The 20,553-nt window shown below is 48.5% G+C and overlaps 1 protein-coding gene across 3 annotated transcripts; it reads right to left on the bottom strand.

The window, feature by feature from the left end:
• Positions 1-1,162: 1,162 nt before the first annotated feature.
• LOC135397070 (probable 4-coumarate--CoA ligase 3) lies at positions 1,163-19,849 on the bottom strand. Of its 3 annotated transcripts, none has more exons than XM_064628410.1 (12): positions 19,698-19,849; positions 14,552-14,769; positions 13,442-13,587; positions 10,818-11,019; positions 10,528-10,631; positions 10,265-10,470; positions 9,752-9,920; positions 9,213-9,485; positions 8,718-8,862; positions 2,235-2,317; positions 1,990-2,167; positions 1,163-1,317 (listed from the first exon to the last, which is right to left on the bottom strand). In XM_064628410.1, the coding sequence occupies exons 3-12, from the start codon at positions 13,562-13,564 to the stop codon at positions 1,190-1,192; spliced, it is 1,611 nt and encodes a 536-aa protein (XP_064484480.1). In that variant the 5' UTR covers positions 13,565-13,587; positions 14,552-14,769; positions 19,698-19,849; the 3' UTR covers positions 1,163-1,189. The 3 variants fall into 3 exon arrangements, with proteins under 3 accessions (XP_064484480.1, XP_064484479.1, XP_064484477.1); XM_064628409.1 differs by having other exon boundaries at positions 14,589-14,769; XM_064628407.1 differs by lacking the exon at positions 14,552-14,769 and having other exon boundaries at positions 19,698-19,848.
• Between the last annotated feature and the right edge of the window lie 704 nt (positions 19,850-20,553).

Genomic DNA, 20,553 nt, shown 5'->3' with positions numbered 1-20,553 from the left:
AAAAAAAAAAAATACCCGCTGTTTTGCCAGTCATCGTCGCCTGTATTTGTTATACGTTGTTCGTAATTAATTAACTTGGTAAGAATAACCAACTAACTTTTAAGATATCGGCTTAAGGGCCGAAATGTCAATGGGCAAGTTATAGAGTTCCGTGAGAAAGACTCGACCTAGGTGTTTCCAACAAGGTATGCCCTCTGCGACTTTGGCTGGGAACGTGCCTTGTAAACGTGGGGCGCGCGGTCGCGTGGTCACATAGTATTCTCCTATGTGTCCCTCGCAAAAGGTACGATCTTTGCCAGCAAAGATAACTATGTCATCTCCGCCGGCTTGTGGAACTGCACCATATGCGGTGTTGTGGAGGATGTCACATCATGATGGCACGCGTGCGGGACACCGAAGCCCGTCGGCTTCTACAGTCAGAGCTGGAAGTGGTGGACGGCCATTCGTTCAGTGCGCCGAAAGTATTCGAGCCCTGGTGGTCTGGCAATCCCAGCTTAAGGCACCGAGCGTTCTCGGCCGCCCGAGACATTGGTGCGGACGGAAAGTTTTGAAGTTCCGGGTGTTTGTGGGTTTTTGATGCTGAACTATATTTGTGCGTTTTATGACAACTCTATGCTTGCAATCGTTTTTGTCGGAATCATCATCATCATCGTCATCGTTCCAAGAGTTTTTTCACCAATGTAACTGATGTAACTCTTGTGAAGCTGTTCGTCACACGCTAGCAAGGCGGAAATATTTTTCCTTCACATCAATCAATCAATCAATCAACAAACGTAGAGCACTAAATTGCACTGCTTAGATTTGTTGAACGGACAGCCGTCCTAATCCTGCCCTAGCCTACAGCCTAACTAAATCCAATCCCAAAACTTCCACGAAGATATGTGTCGGATGTTGTCGAAGTTGTAGAAGCAAACCCCAAGCAGTGCTCCCAATCCTGCAGTATGGGAGCAAAGCTAAGCTGCAACCATTGTCGCAGAGAACAGCCATAAAGCGCGTAAGTAGTAAGCACATCACCCAAACTGCAATATAGTTCAGCTTCAGGCAAAGTGAACGCACGCCGTGACTACGGTATATTGTACAAGGTGGACATGAGCGTACACCCACGGTAACCTGGTGGTACGGTCCGTTTAACGAACGAAACACGTTTTCTTACGGTCACTCCTGCTTTCAAGAAAGTGTGGTTTTATTTCTATTTCTTCTGGATGCCCACGTAGGATTCGCGCAATGCGGCTCGTTGAACTTTGCCAGTTTCTGTCTTGGGAAGGCGTTCAACAAAATGGCAACCTCCGTGTAGATGCTTATAATGAGCGCATTCACCTGCGGAAAGAAAGAAAGACGGGGAAAAGTCTTTAAAGGTAAGGTATAGGCCCTTGTTGCAAACCATCTATTGCGAGGCACACAATAACTAGAACACCGTTGCCACCATATAGAAATACTTTCAAGCATAATACCCCTACCACACAGGCAGTGTCCAATGATCATCGAAACCCCTATAGCCATTAAACCTGCACGGAACGCCACCAATCGGTGGCGTTCCGGCGGGTTGACGGGTTGGCGGGTTGACACCGGCGGGTTGACGCGCCGCGTGTTTGACGGCGCTCCGCTCATTAGTCGATGGCCATTGGAATTTAGATGATCACTGAACACTGCCCGTGTGAGATGGGTATCATGCTCGAGCGATATTACTACACGTGGCAGCATTGACTGTCCCGAATACTGCCCCCCGAAGACTATCCCGCCTGCGACAGGGGTATTATAATACATCCCACCCTTTTCTCGTCTTCCCTTATTCCTTTAGTCTCCCGTCGCTTCATCATTAAATCCGTCGATGCAACAATAAAACACAAATCATCATCATCATTAAATCCACCAAACCTGAATGCCTGTTGGCTAGCAGATTCCGAAGCATGTGTGTAGGATAGCACCTAAATGATGCCTCACGCAACCCCTCCTTCCTTCGGGGATATCTATTAGAAAGGGTTAACTCACGTTTCACGAGTTCTGTCAGTTGTGTCCTTACTGTCTCGACATTTTCATGACAGGAGGCTCTAAGGACAACGAAAGCGGTGGGTGCCTCTCCGTACTGTGGGTCTGGAATTCCCACCACTGCTGCCTCAGCAACCGCTTCATGGCTGAGCAGGACCTCTTCCACCTCCGCCGGCGCCAGCTGGGTAGAAAATATAGCATTGCAGAGGACGTGCTGCAAATTGGGAGTGATTAAATTGCCTATTCACCTGGTTATCGAGGCATTTGATCATCTCTTTTAGCCGCTCGACAAAATAGAATCTTCCGTCTTCGTCGTAATATGCACAGTCACCTAGAAGGTACAATGGAAAACCATTTCCAATGATGTCATCAGTAGTAAAATGAATCATACTCGCGTATCTATGGCGAAGAGACTTCAGAAATACAAGGATGTTCCTTCCTACAAGATATTCCTTCATAATATTGGCAGCATCATTACTTTTTTTATGCCTCCCGTCATCCGCGGAGGGTTCGTTCGGGATTGGCGCAAGGCGATTGCTGAACCAATCCCAAGCAGCACAATGTACTGAATGTCGAGTGCTTGGGATGGCTGTTGACATTTTGTTCACTGTTCGCCATGGACACGTCATTAGGACTGAAATCTAAAAAAGGAAAAAAGAACGCGGGGGCTTATACACCGCACCAAGGTTATTATTTGTCCTGCAAAATCTGGGACAATGAGAGAGACATCTCTCGGCATAAGCGTAGTCTACAGGGGGCTCCAGCTCCCCCGGGCTCCCTACAGGGCCGGGGGGAGGGAGGGGGAGCGCCCCCTTCAGCCCTCCCTGCAACTGAGATTCTCCGTTTCGATACGGGGCCTTTCCCGAAGAGGAGATCGCCCATCTCTTTCGCGAGCCCAAAAGGCGTAGTCTCGAGCGCACGACTTATGTACTCCCCGACTGTTGGATTGTTTAGAAGAATAAAAGGGCCGAGGAAAGATTTTTGCTTTTCACACAAAAGCGTAGGAAGTATGAAGAATAGTTCATATCGACCTGTAAAAGGCCACACTTGCATTCGTAAGTTGAATACGCTTGAACGAAAATCCTCGCTGTTCATGTTGGAAGTTGTGTGGTTGTGTTCTGCAATCGTTTCGCGGTGGCTACTTGTAAATTTCCTATTGCCCTCGCCTTCGTGCGCTGTATTACATGAAACCTTGACGATGGTGTTTGCATTTTGTGCGACTCTGCTGATGAATATGAGGTATGGAGCAACTGCTGTGTCGAGCTAGCAGCACCCGCGTGTAGAGTGTCACGAAAGGGAAATATGGGCACTCATTAAATTATTGGGAGACAACTTGAGCACTTGGCGTGCCCAAAAGCACAACGGTGAAGTTAATGTCAGCATTGCCGCGGCATTAACCGACTCTCGTTATCTGCCCTGATTTGTTAAAAACTGGAGGCATACGCCTTTTTTGTGACAATTATGAACAGCATAAGTGTCACAAAAAGGCGTACGCCTCCCGTTTTCAATGAATCAGGGCAGAGAACGATATCATTCGAGATGATGATTGGCTAAGATCGTGCTATGGGGTGAAGTTAATTTTTAAGAGAGCCTTACCCAACCATCATTCAAGATCCCGCCGTTTGTCTCCTACAGCGCCAAAGGCCACCATGCGGACGGTCTCCCGCGGGCATCGCTATTTGTCAAACGGTCCATTGCCCAGGCTGAAATTGACCTATCCCACCTTTGCTCTCCAACTGAAGAATATGTAGGGTGTCTACTGAGGGCCGGCTCCAAGTCAGTCACAGTCATATCTGTCTACCAGTGGGGTCATGCTCCGCCCAACGTCGAGTCTCTCAAGGCTCTGCGGCTCGTTTGTCCAGGTCCCCTAATTGTGTGCGGAGATTTCAATGCGAGCCACAGTCTCTGGGGTGGTCGACGAAACTGCAGACGTGGTAATTCCATTGTCAATTACCTCTCCTCCAGCGACCTCGTGGTGCTCAACACCGGCTCTCCTACATATATGCGTTCGCCGCGCTACCTAAATGCCATCGATTTGACTCTGGTCTCTCCTGACGTCACCCTAAAGTGGGAAGCCGAGCCTGGCACATGGGGTTCAGATCATTTCCCCATCCTGCTTTCGCCTCCGAGTCGCAGCAACGGCCCCAGGAAAACGAAGACTATTACCAACTGGGTGAAGTTCAGGGAGGGACTGGTCGGCTCCACGGTAGATACCTTGCTCGACTCTGTAAAGGCGTCATTGGCTAATAGCTCAAAAGCAGTATCCTACCTGGCCAGTATGCCTGCCCCTGACCTCCGATACCTCAACCTCCGTGCTGCGCGACGACGAGCACAGCGACGAGCTCTGAGAACCGGCCTTCAGGGCGATTGGGTCGCTTACAAGCGTGTCTGTGCTGCCCATAGAAGGTATACCTTGAAATTAAGGCGGACCCAATGGAGACAGTTCAGCGAGTCCCTCAATGCCCACACTCCAACAACGAAGGTTTGGCATACCCTGCGAGCGATCGAAAGCCTTCCCGAGCCTGTCGACCCGCTTGTCACCTTATCGGTAGCCTCAAACAGGGAGCCCAAGAACATAGCCGAAGACTATGCCAGCGAGCTAGCTCGCGTCGCAAGTTGCAGTGCCCAACGCCTTTTTCCTAGCCACACAGGAGCAAATGGCTCCCCGGCGGACGACGACCTCACGATGTCCGAGCTGAAGTACGCCATCCAAGGCTTAAAGCGGCGCAGTGCAGCTGGCCCGGACGGGATCCCTAACCAGGCCCTCAAGAACCTAGGCGACGACCAACTCGACGCTCTGCTCCAACTATATAACAACGTCTGGACCTCTGGATGCATCCCATCTGATTGGAAACATGCTCGAGTAATACCCGTCCTAAAGCCGGGGAGGTCACCGAGCCAACTGTCCTCCTACCGTCCCATTGCCCTAACCTCGTGCGTTGGCAAATTATTGGAGCGTATAATTCACAAAAGGCTGGCTTGGGTCTTGGAGCGAGGCGGTTGCTTCCCAGATCACATTACGGCATTCCGGAAGGGCTGGAGCGCGTCTGACGCAATCGCTGAAGTGGCTACTAGCCTGAAGCAAGCGAGAGAGTCCAATGAGTTTGCTCTCGCTTTCTTCATTGACGTGAAGAAGGCATACGACTCGGTAACGCACTCGGCATGCTTCGCTGCGCTCGAAGCAGCTCGAGTCACTGGCCGCCTTCTAGGATACCTATGTGACTTTCTGTCCAACAGAACGTTTGACGTCTCCGTCCGCGGGTGTATCAGCTCTGTGAAGAAGTTTGAGCGAGGAGTCCCACAAGGCAGTGTTCTATCACCTATACTATTCAACCTAATCATGGCAGGGATTCACCGAGGAATTCGCCCTACACCGTATGCCCTTCATCTCACCATCTACGCGGACGACATCTGCCTCCGCATTGTGGGAACGGACAAGGAGAAAGTTCGTGACACAGCTGATATTGCCTTGAACGGGCTCAATGCAGCGCTGCTTGCGAGAGGGCTGGAAGCATCACCAGAGAAGTCAAAATGCATGGTCTGCATTCCCCGTGGAAAGTACGTGGGCAAAGACTTCCCAAGCCTCAGCATTAACAACACTCCCATCCCAAGATGCGCGTCATGTAAATATCTTGGTGTCACCATCGATAGCACATTACGCTGGTCTAAGCAAGTAAACGAGACTATTTGCAAGGGGAAGAAAACGCTCAACCTGCTACGCAGAATCAGCGGTAAGTCATGGGGCTGCAATGCGCGGTCATTGCTCACCCTTCACAAAGCCCTGATCTTGTCACGCATTCTCTACGTGGCGCCATACGTAGACCTCGCGCCTACACAATGGCAGGCCCTTGAGCGCCTTCATCGCGCTGGCATAAGAACTGCGCTTGGTCTCCCAACGTTCTCTAGCGTCACCCAAACGTACCTGGAAGCTAAGGAAAAGCCTGTTAGTGTCCACTCTGAGCTCAAAGGACTCCAGTTTCTGGATGATGCATCAACATCCATCAGCAAGCATTCCCTCTTCACCGACCTCGAACAGAGGACACACACATCCCTAGGACGCCTGGCTAGTGCCACCAGCTCTCTAGCCAACAGGGGCGCTCTTCCTCGGCTCCCAGCTAGTCCACCTACGCCGCCGTGGCGGGAGTTCGTGCCCGCAACAACGCTTCACATCCCGGGTCTACGGAAGAAGAGCGAGTCCAGCCCCCTAGTGGCCAGGATGGCGGCTGAGAACCTGATCAGCGACGTTTATCACACACATACTCTGGTGTTCACGGATGGCTCCATTGACCACCGTTCCAAAAGTGCTACCAGTGCGTACTACATCCCGTCAATAAACAAGGCCTGGCAAGGGAAATCAGTTCGCTACCCAATCTCATTTACGACGGCCGAACTCCTGGCCTTGCTACACGCAGCTGCTGCGGTTCAAGTCACCGGAATACCTAAGGCCGTCTTGCTTACGGACTCCAAAAGTGCCCTCAACAACGTAATAAACCCCATGTGTGGTAGCATTCTGGCCCGATGTATAAGGAGATCGTGTGCCCAGCATAGGCTAACCGGAGGTGAGCTTACGCTCCAATGGATCCCATCTCATGTCGGCATCAGAGGCAACGAACGAGCGGACCAGCTAGCTTCCTCAGCACACAACAGCTGCAGCCCATCCTTAGCAGTCCCGGCCGACACTGACAGGCTCTTGGTCGTCAAACAGCTAGTTGAGGTGCGTCACCCTGGCATACAGGACATCATGCAGAATCACCGACCCTCTCTCCCCACGAAAGATCTTCCCCGTGGTATGCAGACAATGCTCCATCGATTACGCACAGGATCTGCTTTCACGAACTCTCAACTGTGCAAGATCGGCTCCAGGGAGGATTCCAGTTGCGGACACTGTAATCATCCGGAGACAATTGCGCATATCCTGACAGAATGCCGTGCATACCATGCCATGCGGGAAACCCATCTTCCCCACGCCAGGCCTGGTATACTGACGGACGTCCTCTTCCCCGAAGGTTCTTGTGCGGAACGACTTTCAAAAACTCGCGGCCTTGTGCGCTTCCTCCAAGCAACGGGCCTAGCGGAGAGACCACTCTAGTGCACCTCTCACCTACAGTGTGCTTCCGTCCCATCAGTACCGGTCATCCTGCTTCTACATCACTTTGAAGTCCTTAACTCCCCTTTCTCCCACCTTCTTTTCCTTTTTTTTTGGCTATAGTCGTGACGATGCCCACTTGAGTGCGGCCAACAACGGCAAGCTACCTCGACCCCCCCCCCCTCATTTTTAAGAGTGTACTCACAATCAGCACGGCACTCAAAAGAAATGAAGAAACACGAGATAAAAAAGCGGACCTCTAGAGAACAGTATAGTTTTGCGTTCCCACGTGCACATTGAGCTTTCATCTACTCAGCTACACTTGCTTTCCCGCCCTTGACATATATACCAGTATTGTACCACACAGTAACCAGGAATCTGGACGAGCCACCAATGATGCGTAGTAATTCTGAAAATCGACATATGCCTTCTAGCGTTCACAGTTCACAGCCTGCACGACCTCCCTGCCTTCCAAACATATGCATGAAAATTCAGTCCGGCACAGACGCGTCGCTGAGAGCCCCGCAGCTCACAGAAGGTAGCACACGTCGAGGAACATACCCCAACCTCGAACTTCATCCTGGGACTAGCCAACACCAAGTCCCTCACAACGAGCACGGCAATGGTTGCACCCCCTTTTGAATAGACACGCCAGGGCTCCTACATAATTAAGACCGCTCAATGGAATAATTAGGAATGGAATGGAAACTCGTTAGGTGCCGAAGCGGATCCGTGCTAGCTACAGATAAGAGAGATCAATGCTGGGTGTCCAAGTGTTCCGGAAAGGCAGGGGCAAGCATCACGTCTCTATGACGAAGGATCACAAGCACAATATTTTAGATCTTCATAAGATTTTCATCGGCAGCGGTTCTATGCGCTTGACACAATGCATTCGTCCATGTGCATTAGGTTTCCTCCCGGACTGTGGGATCACGTGACCCGAATCGCAAAGTACTTAACTTGACTTCTAGAAGCTGTTAAACTTCTTCTAATGCTCCCAATACATGTGGCCTCCTGTGCGTGAGAACGGTGTTTACGGTGCCTCCAACGGCTCAAGACCTAAAACGCTCCAGAATCGGGTCGGGCAGATTAAGCCATATCATATTACTTCATTGCCACAAGGAGCGGCTCGCAAAGCGTACCTAAGTGGTGTAGCAAACGAGTTCATCAAACGAACAACTCTTAGATGATGATTATGATGGGAGTTTTAATGGCGCATCGACAACTCTTAGAAAAAACACGTTCCGAGTTTCAGATTACACTCTCGAAGCAGGGCTTCACCCCATAGCACGCAGCTTGCCAACCATGCGTTCTCTCCCGTGATTTGTTGAAAACAGGGGGCGTACGCCTTTTTGTGACACTTACGCAGAAATATTAATTGTCACAAAAAAGGCGTACGCCCCGCGCTGTCTTTCGGTGCTTCCTTACCATGTCAAGTGGCGCATTCGAAACGACGACAGCATCCGGAAACTCAAATGCGACACGAACTGCTCGTAACAGACCGTTCGATGCATTTTTTTTTACCTCGAGTAGTTCCAATAACTTATGCCAAAACGAGGAGTTCGTGAATGAAGGTCTATATTGGTTACCTGTTGCGTGCATTTTTCTAAGATGAACAGCTCACTAGTTAAGCCGTGATTCTTACCTGTCCGCAGCCAGTCGTCTGCAGATAAAACTGCGGAGGTCGCCTCTGGTTTTTTGTAGTATCCCTTCATGACGTTCGGTAGCTTGACAACCATTTCTCCTTTCTCACCCGGGCCCAGCACCCTTCCGGTCGCAACATCTACAATCTAAGAGAATCTGCGTCATGAGTCCGTAGGCGTACATCCTTCAAATGACCCAATGTCCACTGTCGTGTCACGACCCGGAAAGACATAGGACTCCACGCCAACGTTACAGCGGCGTATGGAGGCGGGGTAGTTGGTATATATTCATAGTAAATATGCAGCACAGGAACACGAACACAAAATGAAGAGGACATTGAGCACATATGACACGGAGAGCAGAGAAATGGAGGTCATCCCACAGTATTGTTATACCGAGTCCTTTGCAACTAATAAGTTCCACAACGGCACGAACAACAACAAATACAGAGTGTGTTGATGATGTGAAGATACGATAACATGTCTTTAAGAATTACCTTAATCTGCACATTGGCTGCTGGGAAGCCTATGGTATCGTATGCGGTGACACCGGAGGGGGATCCGCACACCAAGGCACATGATTCAGTAAGTCCGTACATGTTCAAGAAGGACTTCAGGTTGAACAGCTTCAAAACTTTCTCAGCGACGCTTGGAGAGAGGCCGCTGCCGCCAACACTAATACTTTTTATGGAAGGCGTCCTGTAGCCATGAGTTTCCATGGCGTTTACGAATGCTTGCAGCAGCGTTGGAAAGAAAAAGACTGACGTCACCTGTACGATTGGGAAGAAAACGATATGTAACTGTGTGCCCGTAGCGGGCGATAGTGATGAACCTGAATGTGCTGTATTTGGAAATATTTTGTTCTCCTTCTACGAACATCGAGGATCGAATAGACAACACACATCGTGCACTCCTGCTGACCCTGGTAAATTACACTGGTTGTCCGAGTGGGACGTAAGCATGGTCTTCATCTTAATATTTCTTGCAGCATGTTGTTGTTAATAAAGCCCTCCATACGAGTTGTATCCTCACTGACCTTGTGCTTGTTCACTGTGTCGACAAACCCTTGGACACCCATTGTGAGTTGGCCTCTCACGGAAGTCGTCCCGTGAACAAGGAGAAACGTTGATCCCAAGAACCCTGATGCGTGCGTGATTGGTTCCCAACAGAGGGGGACGTCCTCTTGGCTGATTTCGTAGCTGTGTCTGCGAGAAGTGAACAATTCTGTCTTGGAGTGTAACCCTCACGAAGACATTACATGGGAACTCATGACAACATTCCTTTGGAAGTCTATGAAGTATTCCAAGATCCTACTGAAGACGATGTATGAGAAATAAGTCATTTTCTACTGAAGCAATCCCGCATTTTCACGGATGCAAATGAGCCTGAGGGCTGAGAGACCACCATTTCCGTTACAGAATTTCTTTTACTGCTTATGATTTTCTAGATGTAGCTTAACGAGTCCTGACATCCTATCGGTGCAGGTAAAGCGGTGAGAAATTACGAAAGCTCTCTCAAAGTTCTCGAATGGTCATCTCCCTGTACTTACAGTGACTGAACAAGGCAGGCCACCAATCCATAATGAGTTATTTGAGCACCTTTCGGTAATCCTGTGGTCCCAGACGTGTAAAGAATGGTCACGACTTCTTCCTTGGTGTTTTCTACATCCACAACCTTAAAATTAGACTGTGTCACGCCCTCTTTGAACTGTTCTACGGAGAATAATCCATTGACGGCTTCCATTGAGAAAACAGCCTGCAAGAAAGTTTGAAATATGGGATACCTAGAAGGAAGGTGTCTTATAGCCTATACCTTTAGTTTATGCTTATCTTTCACTTGGGAAACTTTATCCGCGTTCCGACTGTCGGTTAGCACGTAGATACACTCGCTGTCCGCTATTTGGTACGAGAGTTCTCCTACAGAAGGAACGATAGTGTCAAGTCGGTTATTTACAAAAATGATAGTAACGCTATCATGTAACAATAACATTCCAACACTTTGTTTATCCATTTCTTAGTCTACGTTCCCTGCACTCTCCGTCTCTCCTATGTTCTCTTTACTGCATTGTCTTTTGAATTGTCAAATGGGAACAGAATGCTCACGAGGTGTTAGAGATGGCCTGGAGCAGACGACAGTTCCCCCAGCAGCGACGACGCCGTACATGGCTAGCAAGTTTTCGAACTTGTTTCCGACATGAACACACACTTTGTCTCCTTTGCGGAGTCCGATGGATTGGAATCCTGCAGCATAGCACTCGATGCTTCTCAGCACTTCATTGAAACTCCACTGGCGGTTTTCTTCTATCTGTGTGCATATAGGTATTAATGTACAGGAAGCTCATACGCTACTGAACAAAGCAATGAGCCAATAAGGTATATTCAGTAACGTCACCCATCTAGAGGACACGAGCAACATCACCTAAATACACGAAGCCTGCTTAAAGCCTCCTCCCACTCCTTCGCACGTAGACAAATGAAGTCAGCCAATCTCCGCAGACAGCCAAGATGTCAGCCAATCGGCGACGACGATTTTGAAAACCAGGTTTCTGTTGCTTGCAGTCCGTGACCACGCGGCTGAGGCTGATACGTCTCCATAGGTGATCGGGGTTCGAATCCGGGCGCTTGCTGCGCCGTCTGGGTTTACCTCAGACACTCTAAGACAAATGTGGGCACAGACACTCTGCGAAGTCGACCCAGGACACACGATGCCCCCCCCCCCCCCCACCCCACCACACCCCACGGTGATAGTCGTGACGCTGATCGCAAGAGCGAAGCCGACTATACAGCAAGCAGTCCCATCTCCACCACCATCGCCACCATCTGCATAACTGGCCACTGAGAGCACGATCGTCATTGCTGGGCTCTTAATTGTTACGTCGCTCCCTGAAGCGATCATGCTTTGTATCCAGGTGACGTTGACCCTACATTCTTAAAACAGAACTCCACCACATAGCACGCTGAAGGCCAACCAAATGGTACTGTTATCACTTCTGAATGTAGAAGGCCCAGGGCGTACAGCTTTTTGCGACATTATTATAACAGCATAAGTGTTAAAAAAAGGCGTATGCCCCCAGTTTTTAACAAATCAGTGCACAGAACGGTGTCATTCGGGTTTGTTGTTGGCTAAGCGGCTGGTGTGCGGTGAATTTATGTTTTGAGTGTGTTGCTCTAAAGGGCCGGTCGCGCCATGATCAAGGACCGGCGAAATTAATTTCCGTTTTCGTCGTCATGCGCTACTTAGAAAACGATTGGCGTCGAAAACGTTAGAAATTACAGGGATATGGTACATACGATATTCACACGGTGTAGTAGCTTAGGCACACCAAATGAACGGTGGATACGACGAGGGCAAAGGTCTTTACGGACAGGACCTACATGATGGATGCAAATACGCGTGCGACTGTGGTGCCCATTTGCGAGTGATGCCACGTAAATGCACTCCACAGACTTGCCAACAATTATGATGCACGAAACGACAAGCTTTCAGCACTATCCCCTCCACGACCACCACACTCTTAAAAATGAACTTCACCGCATAGCACGCTTCTAGCCAACCATCATCACGAATGATATCGTTATCTGCCCCGATTTGTTGAAAACGGGAGGCGTACGCCTTTTTTGTGACACTTATGCTGTTCATAATTGTCACAAAAAAGGCGTACTCCTCGGGTTTTTAACAAATCAGGACAGATAACGATATCATTCGAGATGATGGTTGGCTAGGAGCGTGCTATGCGGTGAAGTTCATTTTTAAGAGTGCACCACAAACCGCCACGTTCCGCTCAAATATGTTTATGTGGAACTGACAAAAAATTAAAAAAAAATAATATGTTTTTATTTTGTTTCGTGTTATAAGTGGCGGTGATGACGATGGTGAGCTGGTGTTTATTGGCGCGTGAGCAACTATATTACAAATAAACATAGTTCAAAGACCCAGCACGGGAAATATAAATAAATGTCGTGAATAAAAGTTACGCGCTTCCACGAATAGTCGAAACAACCAAAATGGACTTCATAGTTCTGAACCCTTGAATAGGATAGGGAGACGACACCGTGTCCTCTGGCGTGCAGAGCGCGATTTTCGGGTTTCGGTTTCCGCCACATGTTGGCAGGTTGCCGGCAGGTGTGGTGTGGCGACCGGAAATCGACCTTCGTGGAGCAATGTTGCCAGACGCGAGAGAGATTCCCCATCCGATGGCGCCATAGTTCTCAAAACTAGAAATTAATTTTGTGATAGTTCGGCGTCATACAGAGTGAGAACGTTCCGGGAGAATACTGTATGATACAGGTAGACTGCAGTGACGTAAACGGAGTAGAGCTTCAAAGACATGAGGTTTAGTCATTAGTGGTACTTTAGTGATGTAAAAGCCGCAAATTTATTCGCAAATTTAAAAGTCGCAAAAAAGTCGTAAATTTATCTGTTGTTCTTGTTGGAAGGACCGGAAAGGAACGAAGCGGACACACGAAGGCTCAAAAGACCTCGTGTCAATTTCGTTCGGTCTCTATCCTCCCATATCTTCTCAAACTCACGGAAATGTTGCGTTCTCCTACTTTCTTTTCTCTCTCTCTCTCTCTTTCATGCAAGTTAATTACACCTTGTTCATACATCACCAAAGATTGCCTAAAAGACTGCGAGAGAACATTAAAGCTACAGTCACAGTCGCCACGTCGACAGTGAGGCACAACACAGTGGTCTTGATATAATGCAGACAAAATGTACCACTTACCGCCGCTACTTTATCTCCGTGCTTCTGGACATGACTCTTGAAAAAAGAGTACAGAGATATCTCCGGAATCAAGACGTCGGGATAAGGTGAATAGACAATGCCGTTCTCGATCGTCGCTTTCATGGCTGTCCTGCTTCACGCCGGGGCTACATGAAAAGTTAACTGCTTTGAACCATTGTTATTGAATCCATCGCACGTTGTCAGACAACATTCTTACTAAGTAGATATTTCGAGGAAGTGCAACTACCAGAACACCTTGAACTATGCGGGCAACATTCCAAATGGCTCCAGGATATCGCATACACTTTTTAAACGTAGTGAAGCGCCACTAATAATTATGCAGTTTGCATAAGATATATCTCTTAGCTAGTATATTTCATATGTTTCTATTGAATAAGGCTGCTAAATTATTGGTGCGGCGCTCAGAGGACTTGCCACATACAATATGATAACACTGCGTACTTGGTGCAGTTATGTGACTCTTCACAAAACAACGATGCTACAAACAAGAAATCCGATCACATTAAGCACGATGCTGTCATATATCTCTTATCTGTAACACAGTGACCCGGAAAGCTCGTTATCCCAACTGTGCATTTTCGGGAACGAACTTCCTACCATTATTTGCGATTGCATGCATTTCTTCGATGCAGTTTTGAAACCTCGGTGCAACCGTGTCGCGTCAGTTTGGTTGCAGCCTGAGGCTAAGAAGGGCTCCCTCACTCTCGTGACGCGTCCTCACCACCTCTTACGTCCCCCCCCCCCCCCCCCCCAGCTAAGAATAGGAAACGTTGTGGCCGATGCGCTAGCTCAATGTCTTCATAGCCCGTCCTGCGTGGTGCCATGCACGTCATCCGGCACCAGAGCCGTTCATGGAGAGTTCTGTCATTCTTCGATATTTTGCCGCCAGGGGATTGACGCTCGCCTTGACGTCACACGTGCCGTCGCTCCTTCTTTTTGGCCGGAATGAAAGGCGAGCCGCCGCGGCATTGAGTGAATTGAAGGCGGCTATTCCGCACGAAAATGGCGGCACTGGGCTTTGCGCCGCACGTCGCGTGACCACAAATAGCACGCTTTATGGCAGACTCCTCCCCATTTCCATATACTCACCAAAAACCGGCTCTGCCATGGACGAGAGAATGCTAACCTCCGTATTCTTGAACAAGCCTCGACTCGGCGCTCCGCCTCGACTCCAACGAGTGGAGGAAAGTGGCGCTGCTCCACTCGAAGAGCCCATGCGTTTCATGAACCCGCTTCGGGGATTCCTCCGCCAAGGCGCTCCTCGAGAAACCGTCCTCGAATAAAGCTGTAGTCTCGTCTCCAGCCGCCTTTCGGGACCACTCGAAAATGTTAATTATCGTGCTTAAAACACATTTATGGCATGAAAAATAAATGTAATTCTTTACTTTGTTTCGACCAACGTGCATTTCAAATACAAACACAAAGGTCTGCAAGTGTTTGAAGAAGGGTGCAGGTGTTTCGAACCGGGAAACAGACTGATAGGTTTCCTAGTTTTCTGGTCTGGCAATTACAACCACAACGGCAGCAGCTAGCTTAATGGCATGGTCACCTCGTATCAAATAATATGAAAGATGATGTCACTGCTTGTCACTCTTCTATTATGTTACAATATGTGGCGTGAATGACTGTTTGTTAGCAGATGGGTACGTTTACCCAACGCCTTGAGGGTAGCTATAAACAATCAAACAAACAAAACAGATTTTACAACAACATCCCGAGCAAAGAATCGGGGAGACCATTCTTGGGGAGTCACCGCGAGCATGTCGTACGAGCTTTTATGGCCCTCATTCGCGCTCTGCCTAAACGGTGGAGCCTGTTATCCCACCCAACAAACGGAATTCGTACTATTGGAGCAACAAAAAAAATCATGACTATGACATGGGGTGACACTATTGCGACATCTCCCAAATACTCTAAAAAAGGGGGAGGTATGCGACAGAACTCTCGCGACCGTTTGAGACGAAAGATGGACGCTTTGCCGCTTTGTCTTCGACTGCAAAAAAATAAATAAATAAAATAAAGAAAACGAGAGAAAAAAAAAACATGAATGGAATATTTGTTGAGCCGTTTCGGTGATAGCTGGAGCAGGGGTGGGGCCAGCTTGGTACAGTATAAAGATTACGGAAAAACATTGAGGAGGCAGATCAGATGTTTATTTTTTTTAGATGTCCAGTCAATGCACTGTTTCTTTTTGCGTGAAAACATCCTTCAAACACACCTTCTTTGTGCTAAATAGCGCGACAGAAGGAAAATTTATTACACCTTGTCCTGAAAAGTGTGCTTGCGAGAAGGTGTAGGATTTTGTCCACAACACGGCACACCGTCGTTTCTGACACATTCACAATGTCTCCCGTGGCAGTTCGAAAAGTCCTAACGCCATAAAATCACATGTCGACGGGCAGCTGTAACACAGGAGGTAGAGGCAGCCCACGATTGCACACATTTTCCTTCAGCGGCAATATATCCAAAAGGCTTCGTACGGTTGTCTTCATGAAGCGGTACCGTATACCATATGAGGAACTCGTGATCATCAAAATGGTGAAAAGGAGTTTGATGGCCCCTTATTGAACGTTGTCTCTCAGTGGTAATGTTGTCAACACCTAGTTAGTTAGTAAAGGCCATCGTGGTACAGAACGCAGTCGATGGACGCAGCGAACGACCTGTCTTCCGCCATGACACCAGCCAAACTCGAGTTGAGGAGCGTCCTCGAAGTAGCACCGATGCTACCTCGAGATTTTCGAGGAATGCACGGAGGAATTCCTCCACTCGAGGAGCGTTTCGAGTCAAGGTCGATTTATGAAGCGCAAAACCGGCCTCGAGGAGCAGCTCGAGTCGAGTTTCGAGTCGAGGCTCGTTCAAGAATACGGCGGTAAGAATACCGAGTAAGGTCGTGCCGAGAGAAATCTGAAGTTGTCCCGTCGCCATTTGCTACGGGTAAACAACCTCCTCCTCCCACAACCCCGCCCGCGTAACGGTGGTGTTGTAACTAATACGTGCCAAGTAACGCAACATTGGAGCCTCGACCCTGTTCGTTTGCCCGCATTGCGGAGCCCATTGCCTGTGAACTTCCATTGGTTTCGTGCACAGCGTGACGTGAAACGTCTGACGTCATTTCTCACGCAATTACGCAATTATGTGGAACGGGCAAATGCTCCGTGTGCGACCTCCTTGAGATTATTTCCTCCATGGTGGGTGTATCGAACTCGCGGATGCGCCGCCATTGCGGCTGGAGATGCAGACGCTTTGGCAAAAAATGAGCAACGTATGCGGCGTGCTTCTGAAAATGCCAGGAAACGCAGTGCCCACATCACTGTCATGTTTGCATAGGGTTAATTACGCGTCTTAGACTCAGTCTCTATAGTCTTGGCGATGCATTGAGCATGCGCTCGCTGTTCGTGCAGGAAGCTCTCCCAAAGCTGTTGAGAAAGACTGAGTACGAAGGTCAGTTTTTAAACAAACGGGCCCAGAACTTCAGAAACGCGCAGCAAAGAGTACAGTGACTTTGCCGGCAAGTGAACGCATTTGCAGGCAATTTCCGCGTTTGTCCACGAGGCCTATGGAAACCTATGGTCTGGTATGGTGAACTATTTGTTGACAAATGCTCATCCCAGCTGAGACCCCATTGTTTACAACACTGGGTATTTTCGTGATAACTTTTGCTTCGTTTTTGTTTGTTGGGTTATTGGGGAAAAAAATGACGATTCAGGTCAGGTTTGTCGTTTCACCACATGCAAATCACCCAAGCAGCACAATGTACTGAAAGTCGAGTGCAATAGGGGTGGACGGGTAGGTGAACGGCCTTGAACAGACTCGTGAATCAACAGAACATTGATAAGACGCATACCGTCCACCCCTATTGCACTCGACTTTCAGTACATTGTGCTGCTTGGGCATGTGCGGGTCAGGGCGCAGACGTAGCCCTTCGCCTGCTGCAGCTCTATCGCATTTCGTACCCGTTTGGCATCGCGCCAAAGAGTACAGTGACTTTCTTGTCCTGACATCCGGATTTCGTTATCGGTATCCAGACGTGAAACACTGGGAACAATGTTCCACGACCACTCTCATTCTGATTCGATTGATAAGGAGACGTGTCAATAGCCTCAGTCCTTATAGTATTGCCCCCGAGGAATGTCGCCTCCTGCGTGCCGCTCTGCGTTTTGACCCCTTTTTCGACAAAGGTCAATCACGGGAGACTTGTTGTGCGCAGATAGTACGGTTCCCGAGAAGCACCAGAGGTGTTCGATTTCTACTCGGCACAAAAAGTCGCTGTGCTGTCGACTTTCCAAAGCATGTGAACGTAATTGTAGCCTTTAACTCTTGGCCAAAGTCGCACTGGTTCCTTGTGTTCAAAAGTTAGCGATCTACGGTGTTCTGCGGGAAAAAGCCAAGTTCTGGAACATGAAACTGTACACTTCTCCTTGCATCTTTATCCAAAAATTCACTATCCGGACGACTGAGGGTGAGCAGCGAGTCGTCCGAATAAGCGGGTCACGACTGTATATCTAACATCAATGCATCCAACAATATTTTGTATAACGACATAACAGGTACAGCCCTCCGCAACGTTAATGTTAACATGGTGACAGCTGGCGTTGCAGTTGAAGAGCCGCCCTACCGGCGCTAAGTACAACTATAAGGGGAGGACGTTGTGGACTATCCCGCTCATGCTTGGCGGCGTCTACCTAACAAGTTCCAAACAGAATCCCCTTGTTGGAGAAACAAGGAGGGTGCACTACCCTGAGCGCGCGCTCCTGTAAGACAAGGCTGGTAATGTGGGATTGGAAGTCCGACATATGTGAAAAAACGTCCTCGTGTCACTGATGAACATAATCAAACTCGATATAAATGTCAGTCCTTGTCCCTTCATCGAATGATCCCAACGTACAAGATCAATGTATCGAGCAAAGCATCACTACATCTGCAGCTGACCTAAAGTTAATAGCTTAGGGAACGCTTAAGGTTCGTACTCAAGTGAAGAAATAACAGATCTGACAGAAAAATAGTGAAGGTAGAGTAACGCCCTCCAGTGCATGGGGCGATTAAAGTCTGTCGCAAAATCAGTACTTCACCACCACAAGACGGAAAGATTTTAGAAGAACAGAGTGACATGAGAACGTGTAGAGTGAAATATGCATACAAATCAGCGAATTGAAGTGTGCGCTATGGAAGCTGAATTAGTACGCTTCGGAAACGCGCTCCAAACAAAGTTGGCAAAGTAATGGCTGCCGTTAGACAACACAATGTGCGGCGCTACTACAAAGTCAACAAACTGATGGCCGATAACACACTCTTGACAATAGTCGATAAGACCCGGGCTGGATACGGAAACTGGCAACGTCAAGAACGGAGGTTGCGACACTTAATAGACCTCAGGTATTTCGAAATTTTCACACACTGTATACAACTGACACCCATGGAGGCGGGGTACAGAAAATATGTGAACAATATACACTTTAGTGATTTGTGTTGAAGCACGTTCACTTTCTTTCCCATTCATCATCGTAAAAATAAAGTTATTCTTGTTGTTCCACTTTAGTGCAAATTAATAAAGCGCGCAAGAAGCATTGACATGAAGTTATCGTTTTTCGTTGAGCCTCTTGTGTACACCACATGCGAAGAGCTACTGCTCGCAATGTGACACGTCACGGGTGAGAAGTTTAGCACAACGTTGCGTCCTCCGAAACGCGTATGGTTGCTCCTCCACCTGGTAAACAGAATGCCACTACTATATCCTTCGGTGCCCAACCAAGCTAAACTGCCACTAGCGCAGGGCGCAAGCCACGCAAAGCACTTTGCGGGCTGCACGCAAACTTTCCAGAGTCCCAGGCGCACGCAAGGCTTGTGTTGCAGCATGCCCAGTGTGCATCCGCTATTTCCTTGCACACGCAAAGCTGTGACTTCACGCTTTGTTTTGGTCGCGTAATTACGTCCGGTTGAGACGCTTTGAGTTGCGGATACAATTTGCTATGATAATTGAGCGCTTTAAAACATTTTATTGTGCAAGTTTTAATGTGCGGGGTAACAGCGGCAATAAATTACGGCTAGGCAATTTTAGTCCTCCAAAATGAGCCGCATCTTCTGCTTAGAAAATATGGTGTGGGCAGCCTAGGAGAATTTCGTTCGAATGCTTTGCCGGCTAGCTCTTGCAGAGAGGAGAGAACTAAAGAACTACCGCCCATTAAGGTTGTGTTAAACCACGCGTATTTTCATTTTCAGTAGGAAACATCAATATTACCTGTAGAATTCAGTAGAGGTTAATCCAACGATCGGAGCCCGTCTGTGTCACACAGTCCAGATGAGCCACGTTGTGGTTATCCGCTCTCACAGCCTCCTCCTGCTGTCCTTATCTTTCAGAGAATCCTTAGCACGACAGTCAACAGATAAGGTCTGGTAATAATCACTTTTGCTACTGACGTTGAACACTTTATCAGTGTGGAATATGCCCGGCTTCGGCATGAACACGGTAGCCAAGTGGGCAACCCTGGATATATCGCGCAGGAAAGTGCAAGAGTACATATTTCATGGAGGAAGGAAGCGCAGGAGCGGCCCTTCCAACTCTTTTTTTCCACTGGGACGAGCCTGCCAGGCTTCGCATTGCATTCTCGGATGCTCCTGTCTACGACGTGACCGCTCACGTGACCCCAAGAGCATGTGCATGCTAGCTGCTAAAGCAGACGACGGGAGTCATGGTTGTAGAAGTGCAAGGGTGCAGGCGAGCTGGTACCTTGTAAAAGGACAATAAAACTTCAGACAAACAGATAATAACACGCGTCGTATTGTTATTCTCTGTTCCTTGTTTGATCGCAGTCGTGGTTGTCTTACAGTGATACCCTCACTTTGATGAACGCGCGCGTGCAGTTTAATGTTCGTGTGTTCGGAGGTGTATTCTTGGATTACTCTTCTATTACAAGTGAAGTCGCAGTCTGCAGGACAAGCCCGGAGGACTAGAAACATTATTCAGCGACGTTTGTGTGACGACGTGACCACGTTTTGTGTGTTTGTTGCTGAAGTGGTAAAGAATCCCATTAACTTGTGCAACAATGAAGGACATCAAATGATCCTGCAGCCGTAGCACAGTACCAGCTCCCAAA

This window comes from Ornithodoros turicata, chromosome 6 (genome assembly GCF_037126465.1).
Source record: "Ornithodoros turicata isolate Travis chromosome 6, ASM3712646v1, whole genome shotgun sequence".
NCBI classification, from domain to species: domain Eukaryota; kingdom Metazoa; phylum Arthropoda; class Arachnida; order Ixodida; family Argasidae; genus Ornithodoros; species Ornithodoros turicata.
The sequence above is the reverse complement of the archived record's forward strand: the minus strand, read 5'-3'. Positions and strand labels throughout refer to the sequence as shown.